Here is a 15,379-nt window from a genome sequence, read left to right as displayed (position 1 = left end):
GGTTGCCATTCCCTTCTCCAGGGGATATTCCGGACCAGGGATTGAACCCCGGTCTCCTGCATTGTGGGCAGAGTCTTTACCGTCTGAGCCATCAGGGAAATTCATCATATAATATCATATAGTATTATATCATTCTTATGTCATATAGTATTGTACAGAATGCTCTCACTGCTCTAGATATCCTCTTCATTCTGCCTCCCCTCCCTGCCCAATCCCAGACAGCTACTGTCTCTACAGTTTTACCTTTTCCATGTTATATTGTTGGAATCATACAGAATGTAACTTTTTCAGACAGGTTTCTTTCCCTTCACAATATGTGCTTAATGTTCCTCCATCTTTTTGTGGCTTGATGTTGTTCATTCACTAAGTTGTCTGACTCTTTGTGACCCCATGGACTGCAGCATGCCAGGCTTTTCTGTCCTTCACTGTCTCCCAGAGTCTGCTCAAATTCATGTCCATTGAGTTGGTGATGCTATCTAACCATCTCATCCTCTGCCGTCCCCTTCTCATTTGCCTTCAATCTTTCCCAGCATCAGAGTTTTCTTCCGGTGAGTCGGTTCTTCACATCAGGTGGCTAGAGTATTGAAGCTTCAGCTTCATCATCAGTCCTTCCAATGAATACTCAGGGGGTAATAGCTCATTTCTATTTATCACTGAATAATATTCCATTAATATGAATGTATCATGGCATGTTTATCAATTCATCTATTGAAGGGCAACTTGATTGCTTCCAATTTGGGGCAATTATAAATAGAGCTGCTACCAAAACTCTGGTCTGCAAGTTTTTGCGTGGACATAAGTTTTCAACTCATTTGGGTAAATATCTAGGAGTGCAATTGCTGGATCATATGGTGAGACTATGTTTAGCTTTGTAAAAACCTGCCAAATTATCTTCTGAAGTAGCTGTACTATTTTGCATCCCACCAGCAATGAATGAGAGTTCCCATTGCTCCACACCCTAGCTGCATTTGGTGTTGTTAGTGTTCTGGATTTTTGCTGTTTTGATAGGTGTGTTGTGGCATCTCGCTAGTTTTAACTTGCATTTCCCAATGGCATACGATGCAAAGCATCTTTTCATATGCTTACGTGTTATCTGTATATCTTCTTTGGTGAATGTCTGTCTAGCACTTTTGCCCACTTTTTAATTGGAATATTTACTTTAGACTGTAAGTTTCTGCAGCCATTTGAGAGAGTAATTTATCTATCTGTATTAAAATTTTAAGTGCACATTCCCAATGATAATGCAATTCGACTTCTCAAAACAGTCTATGCATAAGTACAAGGAGTTTTAAGAACAAACCCATCTTGTCCTCAAATTCCTGTCCACTGAATCCTAAGGAAGTTTCCATGATTAGAATAATAGGTGCATGAGCTCAAGGCAGTAAGAAGGTCGAATCTCCAACCTGGAATCTCCTTTGCTCCCTTCTGTGTGGATTCTACTCGAGTCACCATCTACACACTCTTTAAGATCTCCTCTTTAAGTCACTAAGGAAAAATCAAAAGAGTATTTCTCTATGCATAAATGAGGTGTGAGAACAAAGCAATGGGACATGATTTTTGTTATTTCCCTTCCAATGTAGTCACCGCAGCAAACAAAACACTTATTCCATTGCTGGACCCAAGTTTGAACTCCAGTTTGGGACTGATCTCTGAGACCAGGTTCTGAGCCTTATGGGGAAAATCAGCCTTGTTATTTTATTGTCAGACCACTTCTCATAGCTAAGATTCAGCTTCTAAATAGCTTTGGACCCTCAAAGGATTTCAACTCTTCATCATCAGGGACACTGAATAGAATGTGCTGCAAAGTTCTCCCTCCGCCTAAGAGAGGACATTCGGACAACCAGAAATATGACCATATTCATACCTCATATGCACAAAATCTGAGGACAATTGTTCCCAGAGAAAAGGGACGTGGATGATTGTGAGGCTATCAGAGAATCTATTAGGAGCACATATGCATATGAGAAAATCAAAGGGAAGGAGAAGAAAGATTTGACACTAAAAACAGAAACAAAAGTTTAAAATAGCTCTGCAGGGATAAACCAATTAGTCAAGGACCTTTTTCTCCTCAGATGACCCCAAAGTGTACACCCTGAGGCGGGGCGCTGTGGAGTAGCCACAAGTCAGTGGTTGTCCCCTAGTGGCCAAAATGAGAATGACTTTAGTGGATGGAAGAGAGATTTCAGCTCTCAGGGTAGACTCACTCAGGATGTTAAAGTATATAGAAAGGCAAGAGAGACGTCAGACATGTTCCTGGCCATACTTTTCAAGTAGGAAGCAAGGCAGGATATGATGAGGAACGAGCCAAGAAAAGCAAACTGTGGAGGAAAGATGCATCTCTGGAAGAGGATGGGGAAAGCTGACTATCTTTCCCGCTGAACCAATGGATGTAAGTCTAGACTCTGTAAATCTATTATAAAGAGAATAGCATAGGTTAATTGAATTAGGAGTGATTAGTTTTTCTTTCTTACTACTTCCTTTAATGGAATGAAAATAATGAATTTATACAATTAAAGGGAAAAAAAAAAACAGAAGAAGAAGAACCCAAGAGATCGTCTCCCTGCATTTCCTACCCAAGGAAGAATGAGGCACAGCTTGGCTCTTTGAGGAATTAGCTGATTCTTGTTTTCTTAACCTAGCTCCCTTATCATTCTGACTCTTTACTCTGAGCTCTTTTTATTTCTCCCTTCCTTCTTCTTTTCTTTCTTCTTGTTAAATATATCATACATAAAGAGCATAAAGAATAATGTTCATTTACTACATAAAGGATGGAACTGCAAAGCAACAAAAATCTTTTCTCATGAATCTTTCCCCTCCCTCTTTCAGAGATAGTCCCGGTTACTCTTCAGGGGACTTTCCTGGTGGCAGAGTGGATAAAAGTCTGCCAGCCAATGTCGGGGTCGTGGGTTTGATACCTTGTCCAGGTAGATTCTACATGCCACAGATCAGCTTAGCCCGTGCACCACTTACTACTGAGTCCCTCCTCTAGGGCCCACAAGGCGAAACTACTGAGCCCGTAAGCTGCAACTAGTGAAGCCCAAGTGCCTAGAGCCTGTGCACCCCAACAAAGAGTACCCTCCACTCGCCGCAACTGGAGAAAGCCTGGGCGAAAGCAACAAAGACCCAGCACAGCCAAAAATTAAAAAAAAAATACCAAGCAGGACCATTGGAACCAGTTTAAACTTGAAAACCCCATAATGAACACAAGCTCTGATTTGATAATAACGAACAAAGCAAGACCATAAGAACTATTACGAAAGAATATTTTTAGAAAGAGTTAAATAGCAAGAAAATATCCCTCTGCATGTCCGTCTGTGACAGCCAGCTAACTCCTCACTTCTGCCTTTGTAGTGTGACAGCAGCCACAGACCATATGTAAACTAATGAGCATGGTTCTTTTCCAATAAAACTTTATTTACAAAAACAGATGACGGGCCAGGTTTCACCCACCAGCTGTAATGCCTGCTCTAGAGCAGCATTGTTCAATAGAAATATAAAGCAAGCCGCATTTTAGATGCTCTGTACCCAGTAAAAAAAATGGTAGAATTAATCTGAATGTATGCAATACAACATTTTCAAAATATTATCATTTCAACATGTTATTAATAAAATATATTAATAAGTTACTTTATGTTTTTTCATATTCAGTCTTCCAAAGCTGCTGTTTGCTTTATATCCAAGGCACATCTCAGCTGTGACTAGTCCATTTCAAATGCTCTGTGTCACACTCAACTAGTGGCTACTGTACTGAACGGCACAGCTACTGTACTGGACGGTATAGCTCTTTATTTCTGAAACTCTGATCAAACACAGGTATGATCTTGATAAAAACACTGAGCAAATCAGGAATAGAAGGAAGCTACCTCACCATAATAAAAGCCGTATGCGAAAAACCACTGCAAGGTTCAAGTAATGCCAGTAGGGAGGTGAGGAAGTGATACAGGAAGGGAGGCTAATAAACAGTGTGCTATGAAGCCGGCTTCCACCTTGAGGATCTCCCCCAGGAAACACACCTCAGAACTGTTCCCTTCACGGACTCCTGACCACCATTTAATTGGTCCCAGGGAGCAGTGCTTTAGCTCTTCCGGCCTGCCGCACCAGGACAGCAACTTGGCTTCCAACAGCTCTGGGAACCAGAACCCTAGGGACCAAATCCTGGCAGCTGAAAGTCTACTGGGGCACCAAGGAATGAAAATCCAAGGAATATGAGCGGTCGGTGGCCCCTCCTGTTACCCTGATACTACTTAAAATAATAGAAAGTGCTCATTTGTTTTTTTAAAGATTATACTCCATTTATAGTCATTTTTAAACTTTTGCTACATTCCCCGTTTTGTACAGTATATCCGTGTTGCTTGTGCTGTTCTTAGTCACTCAGTCGTGTCAGACTCTGTGACCCCATGGACCATAGAGCCCACCAGGCCCCTCTGTCCATGGAGACTCTCCAGGCAAGAATACTGGGGTGGGTTGCCATGCCCTCTTCCAGGGGATCTTCTCAACCCAGGGATTGAACCCAAGTCTCCCTCACTGCAGGTGGATTCTTTACCATCTGAGCTACCAGGGAAGCCCTTAGTTTATATTTTGTTGTGTGTACCTCTTAATTCCCTACCCCCTTGCCTTTCCCCACTGGTAACCACTAGTTTGTTCTCTGTATCTGTGAGTTAAAAGCAGCACTTTTAAATATTTATTGATTTATTTAGCTGCATGGAGTCTTAGTTGCAACACGCAGGATCTTCCTTGTGTCATGTGGGACCTTTCACTGCAGCTCACAAACTCTCCAGCTGTGGTGTGCAGGCTCAGTAGTTGCAGGCAGGGGCTTAGTTTCTCTGCAGCACGTGGGATCTTAGTTTCCCAACTAGGGATTGAAACTGAGTTCCCTGCACTTCAAGGTGGATTCTTAACCAGTGGACCATCAGGAAGTCCCAGCACTTTTTATTAAGCCCCCTGGGGACACATCCTAGTCATAGGAGCTACTGGACTGAACAGACTGATTGTTTCCTTACTGTCCGTCACAAGTCAGGCTACTTCAGATCTCACTCATATTTCCAGTGCAGGAAACACATTTCCTACCATAAAAATGCCAAAACTGAAGATGAAAAGAAATGAACATAAAATATAAATATACAAGGAACATAAAGCAAATATGTTTAAGTTGTTGATATTCTTTTTGAGGAAGTTTTATGTACAAGCTAGGTTTGCTAATGTTTCTTAAACTACAGCTTCAATGTAATGTTCTTAGTGAATGTCCATAAGCTTTCTAATTGCTCAAGGACCTTAAAAATCTTTCAACATTCCAGGCTTCCTTCTTGGAAATTTCCATAACCAGTGAGATGTGCGTGAATGGCCCTCCCCTTTTCCTCGCTCCTCCATTTCCTTCTCCTCAAAGATTACAGCCAACCCCACTGTAAGTTTTGGTGCTCTTGTATTGGTGCTGGACGCTTCACTTGTTCTTTTTCAGTGGAGGTCATTCTTTGGTCTTTATAGGAAGTTTTTCCTTTGATATCTTTTCTTAAACTTCTTAAAAGAGACTGATTGCTGAAAGTATTGCTGGACCTAATTCTCTTTATCTGATCATGCTCCCAGGCCTTCTAAAGTTCTGTTATCACAGGAAAATCGACCAAATTGGCCTACATGTATCCATTTCTTCATATCTTTTTCTTTCCCTTAAAAATTGCCCCTACTGGAGAAGGCAACTTGACCTCAGAGACTGACTCATTTGTTTATTTATTTTCTTGCTCCTATTGTCTCAAAATATCATTCTTTGTTCTCAGAGAGACTGAGAGAAATCCTAGAAGACTTCCCAGAGGAGGTGGCAATTAGTTTGATCAAAATTTTGGCAAGTGCTCATGGAGTCAAGCTATGTGGGAACTACTTGATAATAAGCTGGGAAGAATGGCAGAATGTGTACCAAATATATTCCGGTTGTTCCTCCACATCTAACCTTCACTTTCCTCCACCCTGGAGCTCTGTGTTCTGGGAGTTGACCCAGAGGGACTGCATCAGCCGACCTCCTTGCCCTAAAATTTTAACTGGGCTCAGCTAGTGGAAGGCATCATGGGAGAGAGTTGAGAAATTCATGTTGCTCTCCCACCTACAGGTCACAGCAGATTGGCTGCATCCGTCCACTGAAGGCCACCACTCTGTCCAGTGGTGTGCTCTCTTTCTGGATTTAGGGAAAAGTTTAGTCCCTTCAGCTCTAGGAGTGATAACAGGTGTTGCACTATCTCTTATTACTTTTCCCAAACTCTGCCCATGGCTTTGTAAATAGCTCCTGTGTTAGGCTCTTCTCAAATTATCTGTTTCAAGTATGCCATCTGTTTCCTGCCAGGCCCCTCACTGATACCGTGTGTTTGATTAATGGGTATTAGCTCAGACTAGTTGGAGCATGAAGTGTGTGTGATGAAACAGTAAGACATCATGTAGAAACAGTAGGCTAAAAGCCGGTGGTGAAGGTACTTGCCTCCCAGGCCAGACAGTCTAGCAGGCTCTGGGAATCTCAGAAGGTTTTAGAACAGGAGTGACATGCTTTAAGAAAACAAATTTGGCAGCTTCATGCAGAATGGTTTAGAAACTAGAGGTGGGGAGACAAATTAGGAGAGAATTACTATTACAGGAAGATAACACTTTGTAACCTTCAGATTGGCAAGGATCCAAAAATTTGATAACACAGTGTGTCAGTAAAGATGCAATCTCGATCTTTGATAATGAGTATGTATATTGATAAACCTCTTCAGAAGGCAGTTTGATAATATCTGTCAACATATAAGTTGGCAGAGGAAGAAATGGTTAAATAGCATCACGGACTCAATGGACATGAATTCGACCAAACTCCAGGAGATGGTAAAGGACAGGGGAGCCTGGCATGCTGCAGTCCATGGGGTCGAAAAGAGTCAGACACGACTTAGTAACCCAACAACAACAAATCAACATAATAAATGTTTTATAACCTATTGATCCAGCAATTCCATTTGGAGGTACTTAGCCTATTCCTTAATACCCACTGTACACATGCTAAATAATTCATGTATGAGGATACTCATTATAGCATTTTTCTACTGGGTAAAGATTGCAAACAACCTAAAGGTTCATCAGTTGGAGACTGGTTAAATAAGTATGCCACATTCCACATAAGGGAACACTATACAGCAGTTAAAGAGAATGAGATGGCTACATACTTATGTGGGAAGATCTCCAATATAACGTTAAGGACAAAGGCAAAGTGCCCAAGTGTACACATAGTGTGCTTCTACTGGGGTGGGAGGACAGAAAAGTATATTGCACATAAATTTGTAACTGCACAGACCAAAAAAATACAAAGGAAACAGGTTAAAGGTGGTTGCTCCCTGAAGAAAACTGAATCATTAGGATCAAAAGAAAGAAGGACATTTTAATTTTTGATGCCTGTACATGAATGATCTGTTTTGAAAATCCGTTGCTCTATCATCTCAGAATCAAACATCTACCTTTTTATCAGTTCCAAAAATTATGTATCACTTTCTTGGTGAACTAAACACAAACTAAAAAATATTTTGTAATGAAGTACTTAAATGCTTGCACAGAATACTGAGTTTGGTTACCAGGTGAGGAAATGGCTTCAAATTCTTTGCTTGTTCTTGTCCGTCCTCAAGGTTCAGAGTGTACAGTATCTGCAAATTTGGAAGGCAGGCCTTTGAAGAGTAACTGCTTCCTTCTGTGACTGCTGCAGATCTGAGTAGGTCGTGGGCAGTGCTGTCGTCCAGGGAATTCAGACCCTGGGTTGATGGTTGATATAGAAGACTTACTTAAGTTCCTTCTAGCCAGGAGAAGTTATAGTAATAGGGCACGACCCTACTGGAGCCCTCAGGGTTTCTCTTTCATGACTGTTCTTTCATTTATCTGATCTTCAACTAGGCTGTAGCCTCCATCAAGGAAGAGCACACACTTACCTTGCTTACCTTTGTGCTCTTAGCGCCCAACGTGGAAAAGGTGTGTAGTGGATTCTCAAATATTTATTCAGTTGAATCGAACATGGCTTTTGTGTCATATCGTCCGTGCCCTTCCTTTTCTATGTATTTCTTTCTTTTTGGCTGCACTGGGTCTTGGCTGCTGCCCGGGGGCTTTCTCTAGTTGCAGGGCACCAGCTTCTCACTGTGGTAGCCTCTCCTGTTCTGGAGCACGGGCTCTAGGCACATGTGTTTGTGGTGGATGGGCTTAGTTGCTCTTCGGCATGTAGAATCTTCCCAGACCAGGGATCAAACCCATGTGCCCTGCATTGGCAGGTGGGTTCCTATCCACTGTACCACCAGGGAAGTCCATCCCTGTCCTTCTTTGAAACTTAAAGATGGCAAATAATGGACCATTCATCTAATTGTAATGGCCAATTTACTTACTCTATAAGCAAAGAAAATAGTCAAATAGTGTGAGTGGGTAATAAAACTTTTGAATTAAATGTAATTTAGCTGTCCAGTTTCTGTGGTGCTACAGTAATTCCATGATGTTTCTAAAACACTGTATTACTAAGAAGTAACATTAGCCATAGGAAGTTGAATCTTTACATCTTACTGTTTTTGTTCATTTCTGCCTGATTAACACAACTATTTTTTTTTTTGTGGTTGTTGTTAAATAATGACTCTTGCGTGGCAGTCAGAACTTTAGTATTAAAACTTCTAAGTAAATTGACCATTTTCTCCTGTTCTTTTGCGATTGAGACTCTGCAGTGACACTTTTATAATTATACAATACTCACATAATATCGTGGGAGCATCCCAGGTGGCTTAGTAGTAAAGAATCTGCCTGTCAATGCAGGAGCCACAGGTTGGATTCCTGGGTTGGGAAGATCCCCTGGAGAAGGAAATGGCAATCCACTCCAGTATTCTTTTTAAAATTAATTTATTTTTTTTAATTGAAGGATAATTGTTTTACAGAATTTTGTTGTTTTCTGTCAACTGCTCCAGTATTCTTGTCTGGAAGATTCCATGGACAGAGGAGCCTGGCAGGCTACAGTCCGTGGGGTTGCAAAGAGTCAGACACAACTGAGGGACTGAGCATTCACACAAGCATCTAATACTGTACTATTGTATTTAACATAACTGATCATAAATGATGTTTAATAAGCTCTGATTGCTTGACTGCTCTGCAATTTTATTGCTTTTCCAGAGTTGATCTTAGTGAAAATATATGGTCATTACACTAATGGTGAATATGCCCTCACTGCAATGATGATTGTCATTAGATTTGTTTAATAAAAACTTAAAGTGACTTTAAATCAATGATTTTAATTCAGAGGTACGACTTTAATATACCCACTCCAGTGTTCTTGCCTGGAGAATCCCAGGGACGGAGGAGCCTGGTGGGCTGCCGTCTCTGGGGTCGCACAGAGTCAGACACGACTGAAGTGACTTAGCAGCAGCAGTAGCACCAGCATGATTTGTTAATATAGATTTGGGTGGGTTTTTTTTTGTCTTTGTAAAAAAAAAAAATCCATCCCAGTTTAAGCATAAGGGAAAGAGATAGGGTCTATCTTCCTGAAATAGCAGGAAGACTTGAGAGGACAGGATGAATAGGTGAGACCTGGGAATGGAACTGACATGATTTGGGCATCACTCATCACTGGCCAACTCAGGGACCAGATGGAGACTGCAAAAAACGTTGTGCTTGTCTTGTCCAGTGTTTTTTAAATATCTGAATTTGTCTGCCAAGTCATCTGGTCCCCCACTCCCTAGTGACTTTCTTGCAGCAGCCTTGCTTGTGGACTTCACCAGCTTCAGTACAGTTCAGTTTAGTTCAGCGGCTCAGTCGTATCCGACTCTGCAACCCCATGGACTGCAGCACACCAGGCCTCCCTGTGCATCACCAGCTCCTGGAGTTTACTCAAACTCATGTCCATTGAGTCAGTGATGCCATCCAACCATCTCATCCTCTGTTGTCCCCTTCTCCCGCCTTCAGTCTTTCCTAGCATCAGGGTCTTTTCCAATGAGTCAGTTCTCATCAGATGGCTAAAGTATTGGAGTTTCAGCTTCAGCATCTGTCCTTCCAATGAATATTCAGGACTGATTTCTTTTAGGATGGACTGGTTGGATCTCCTTGCAGTCCAAGGGACTCTTCAGAGTCTTCTCAAACACCACAGTTCAAAAGCATCAATTCTTCTGCACTCAGCTTTCTTTATAGTCCAACTCTCACCTCCATACAAGACTACTGGAAAAACCATAGCTTTGACTAGGTGGACCTTTGTTAGCAAAGTAATGTCCCTGCTTTTTAATATGCTATCTAGGTTGGTCATAACTTTTCTTCCAAGGAGTAAGCATCTTTTAATTCCATGGCTGCAGTCACCATCTGCAGTGATTTTGGAGCCTCCCAAAATAAAGTCTGTCACTAGACCTGGTAAGCATTGGGTGCCTGGAGAAGAGTGACATCCTTGAACATGGAACTTGGGTGAGAAAAAGTGAAAAATGGAGATTTTTAACAATATATGGAATTTGAGGGAATTTCCTGGTGGTCCATTGGTTAGGATGTGGCACTTTCACTGCTGTAGGCCCAGGTTCTATCCCTAGCGAGGGAACTAAGATCACAGCCAAAGGAAAACAACAGAAAAAAAGAAAAATAAGAATTTGGAATCTGAAAGTCAGGTAAGCCCAATAAGGGTCGAGGCTTGAGGCACAAACCCGACTGTGCACATAGGTTGAGAGCTGAGACTCTGAGAGAATGAATACAAAAAGAAGCTAAAGAGGACTGCCCTGGTGGTCCAGTGGTTAAGACTCTGTGCTCCCAATGTGAGGGTCTGGGTTCAATCCCTGGTCAGGGAACTAGATCCCGCATGCTGAAACTAAAGATCCTGCATACCGTAATGAAGATCTCCCATGCAGCAAGCAAAGTCCTGCGTGCTACAACTAAGACCCGACACAGCCAAATAAGTAAATATTTTTTTAAAAAAGCAAAGTCTTGATGCTCAAAACTTTGGGCATCACTTATATTTAAAGGCTATAAATTACCAGAATCCCAATGAAGGGAAGCCGTCCTACTGGAAACAGGTTAGAGAAAGCTTATGGTCAAGGAGAGAAGTTCAAGGATAAGTGTAAACTATACCTCAAACACAAAGAGTACACTGTACCCAGAGTAAAAAGGCTAAGTTGAGGGGAGGGGAAGGAGCCAGTAGATTTGGTGATCAAGCCACTAATATATCCACTCCAGTATTCTTGCCTGGAAAAGTCCCAATCCATGAGGTCACAAAACTGGGCGACTAAACAACAAAGACCATCAAAGCGCACTTTCAGCAGAGAGTTAAAATTACTAGGACTGAAAGGGAGCGTGGATATAAAGTGGACACAGCTGTTTTAAGATGTCAGACACACAAGAAAGGAGCTGGAGCATCATTCAGTGACATGTAGGGTGGAGGATCTCAGGATGGGGTATCTTAAAAGAAAAAGGCCTGTGGAAAGGGAGTGAGAGCCATAGGAGGTTGGTTCCACGAGCGGAAGAGGAAGCTCTGGGCAAGAGACTTGCCTCTAGCGAGGAAGATCAGCAAAGATGGAAATGTTTTCAAATACTGAGGGACATTGTGGGAGCTAGTTGGATAGCCTATAACTGGTCGGGTTGTTGGCAGAGTTACAGGTACATCATTGTGAACTTAAGAAGGGGCTGGGACTTCCCTGGTGGTCCAGTGGTTAGGATTCCACTGCAGGGGGCCCAAGTTCAATCCCTGGTCTGGGAACTAAGGTCCCCTCAACAAACTGGAAGGCATGGCTGAAAAAAAAAGTAGGAAAGGGTCTGAGAGACTTGGCATCATTCAGGAAGGCAGGACAGGCTTTTTGAGCAGCAGAGAAAGCTACGCTGAGATTAACAAGCATTACTATGGTTCATACTGCCATAAGGTTTACAAGACTCAAGGTAACTTATTTTTTAGATTTAATTAGCAAAGTAAACTTTCCTATAAAAATGACCAGTCCACAGAAATGAATTGCAAGCCCATTAGTGTCACAAGCATGGTTTATTCTTGGGTAATTCCCCGACAGTCCAGTGGCTGGGACTCCAAGCTTTCACAGCCAAGGCCCGGGTTCAACCCCTGGTCAGGGAACTAAGATCCTGAATGCCAGGCTGTGTGGCCAAAAAAGAAAAGCATGGTTTATTTATTCTTTTTAAACCTTTTTTATTTAAGCATGGTTTATCCTTAAGTGCACTTGTGTAAACTATCAGTCTCTAGGGGAACAGCTTTAGGATATACAAGTTTCTAATGTAAAGATATCGTTGAGGATTTAATTATATGTTGTCTCTTTTTATTATCAGAACTAATTCTCCCAACTAAATGATATTTTTCCCTCTTGTTTGTAAATGATGCAAATTGTGAAACTGATTAGGATCCCTTTTCAAGTCAGTTAATGGTTGAGGAAAAAAATAATCTGCATTCACACCCAGCTAAAGAACCGAGTTTGGCAGCTACATTTGTTTATTGGCTTCATTTCTGCCTGCATGCAGTTTGTCACTCTACCCTGGTTCCTCCTTGTCATTTATCATTTTGTTATATTTCACATATCCCAGAAGCCACTGTAAATCCTTTTTTGGAACAAAAGAGAACATATAATATTTGAGATATTTAAGCACCTTAATACTTGTAGTAGTTATGAAATAAAAAGCACACCCAGTTACAAAGCCACTAGACCCAAAAAACCTTTTTGAAAATCATACAACTTTCCATTTAATAATGAGTTGTAGTGTACAGAGCAGAAAGCCAAATTTGTAACAGCAGAGAATTACAGCAAAATGAGTCAAAAAATTAAGACTCAGCCGTATGTTTGCCTCAGTTCTTTTAGAATATGAGAATAGATACTATTTGCCCTTCTTAATTTTGGAAGCTTTCTTCCCAACTCCATTATCAATATCTAGGAGTGATTAAGCTGGGCTCTGGAGCCAGAGTACCTGGTTTCAAATACAGCCCACCACTCCAGCTGTGTGGCCTTCGGGTAACTTACTTATCTGTTTCCTTACTTGAAAAATTGCATTAACAGAACCTACCTCATAAGATTATGAGGACACCAGTAAGGTGCTTACAATGGTGTCAATAACATTCTAAGTGCACAAAAACTGGCAGCTGGAACTACTGTGGCTTTATGGGTGGTTAAGGCTCATGAGGCTCTTGGAGCCCATTGCCAAAACTTAGGATCCAAGTGAATGAGTAGCTGGATGCCAAAAACCCAAGCCAACTTGTAGCTGAAGACCCGGTAAGAGTCCTTCCATCGATCCACTAAAAAATACTTATGGAAGTTAAACCTGCAAGTCAAAAAAGCTCTTGGTTAATGGCATTTTAAACAGGTCTGATACCTTAGTTACAGACTAACTGGCTCCTACTAGAGCCCTACTGAATTCGTTTATTAAACAAATATTTATTAAAGACCTACTTTATCAAGCATAAGTTTTAAACACCACAAATCATTAAAAACCAACATACAACCACACTTTTTCCCCTTACAGCTTCAAAGTATCACCGTCTAACAATAGGTCCTAGGCAGTACCAAAATAACAAAAATTCTTTAAAGTGCTACACCTGCCAAAAATTTAATGGAAATCAAAAGTAGAAGCCTATTCACAACCTCAAAGTCTTAAAATAATCAAAACATAGCATGACTACAGTAAACTTTGGGGTCCCAAGAGCCGGCCTCAGTCCCACAGGGAAGTATTTGGTGGAAGTGAAGAGTGACAACTGCTTAGTCCCACTGGATCCTTCGCTCTTCTTCAGGAAGAACACTCCAGTTCGGAGAGGCCACATCCCGGGCCAGCCAGTTGAAATCGTCAACGTCGTTCCAGTTATTTTTGTTCTTGTCTAAACCAGAGCCCTCGAAGTCCTTGTCGATGCCAGGGTAGCTCCAGGTGTAGGGGGCGAACTGGATCCCGGTGCAGTCCTCCATGATGGCCCTGCTGGTCACCTGCAAGAAGATGCGGGTGTCTTTTGTGGTGTGTACGCGGAGCTGCTGGCAGGCCACGGCCAGCACGCAGTCACTGCAGTCCTCCAGGAACACGGAGGTGGACACTGGACCGCAGAGCAGCGTACAGCCTTGGGCCTTGGTCAGCCGCAGGGTGTTGGGATTGCCATAGAGTTTGATCGTGCAGTTTCTCAGTTGGGTCAAAAGGACGTCCTGCTGGTGCAGCTCCTCAGCTCTCTTCTCCAAAACTTGGGACTGCAGATTGGAGAAGCCGCAGATCCAGCTGGAGTCGAAATCTCCCTCCTCCTTCAAGGGCGGCGGGGAGGTCAGGATGCCCTCCGCCGCCGGGGCGATGGGAGCCGAATCTACTTGCGTGGCTGAAGCAGCATCCTTCTTGCGGGTCTTGAAAGCGAAACGCTTCTTAGGCTGAAGCTCCTGGCGCCGCTTGGCCAGGGCCGCCTGCAGCCGCGCCAGCACCTCTTGCGCTTGCCGCAAATCGTAGGCGGCCAGGAACAAAACCGAGTCGTTTATAAGTTTCTGAAGCCCCTGCAACCGAGCGGCCGCCTCCTCCAGCCGCTCGACGGAGTCCCCGCTTTCCAGAAGCTCTTCCACGGCCGATCGCTCCCGAGCGAAGGCAGCGGCGAAAAAGTCGCTCTTCTCCCCTTCCACCTCCTGGTCCTGCCGCTTTTGCTTTCGCCTTTCTACCTCCAGTTGCCGCTCATGTTCTCGCTTCTGAAGCCGCTCGGGCACCAGGGTCCGCTCTTGCTGGGATCCCAAGTCCCCGTTCGCTAGGGCAGCTGCGGACAAACCACCAGTCTCCATCTTGACTTCAAGCTTCCTTTCTCCTGCCTTCCTTCCTCCGGGCGCGCCCTTCGCAAGGCCTCCCACCAACGCGCCCTGTGATTGGCCGGGCATGCTGACGTCAGACCCCGGCCTTATTTTCTTCGCCCATTGGTTCCTCTGCACTGGAGGGGGCGGGGATGTGGGGCGGGGCAGACTGACAGAGGGGGTGGGGAGACAAAGGTCCTGGTGGATGGGTGGGGTGGGAGGCAGGCGGGGGAAGCTTTTTTTCTTCTTAAAGGGGCAGGACTTATATCCGGGATTGTGGGGTGAGTTGCAGCAGCGGCAGCTGCACATGTGGGTTTGTTTATAAGAACAAGGTTAGAAACTCGCAGGACTCCCCCTCCCCCCCAGCTCCTCCCTACTACCCCCTAACAGGCCGGAGATCCGCAACTGGTGGGGGGAATGTGTGCGTGTGGTGGGTGGGTGGGGGGGACAGGTAGTGGTGAGAAAGATGGAGGGGGGGGAGAATATTACACCGCCCGGCCGGCGCGGGTGGAAGCGGCAGCTGGAACAGCTGGCTAGGGAGCCGCTTGCATGTCTCTTGGTTTTTTTCTTTCTTTTTCCTTCCACCACCCCTTCCCCCAACCCATTCTTGCCGCCTCTAAACCCTCCTACCCACCCCCGCGCCGCTGCAGTTCCGCGTGGCCTGG

General features: G+C 43.5%; 1 protein-coding gene across 1 annotated transcript; it reads right to left on the bottom strand.

Moving 5' to 3' along the window:
* Positions 11,941–14,801, bottom strand: TBCC (tubulin folding cofactor C). Its single transcript, XM_005696315.3, has one exon. It carries the CDS (start codon positions 14,799–14,801, stop codon positions 13,671–13,673), a length of 1,131 nt encoding a protein of 376 aa, XP_005696372.2. The 3' UTR covers positions 11,941–13,670.

Source organism: Capra hircus, chromosome 23, assembly GCF_001704415.2.
Source record: "Capra hircus breed San Clemente chromosome 23, ASM170441v1, whole genome shotgun sequence".
Taxonomy (NCBI): domain Eukaryota; kingdom Metazoa; phylum Chordata; class Mammalia; order Artiodactyla; family Bovidae; genus Capra; species Capra hircus.
The sequence above is the reverse complement of the archived record's forward strand: the minus strand, read 5'-3'. Positions and strand labels throughout refer to the sequence as shown.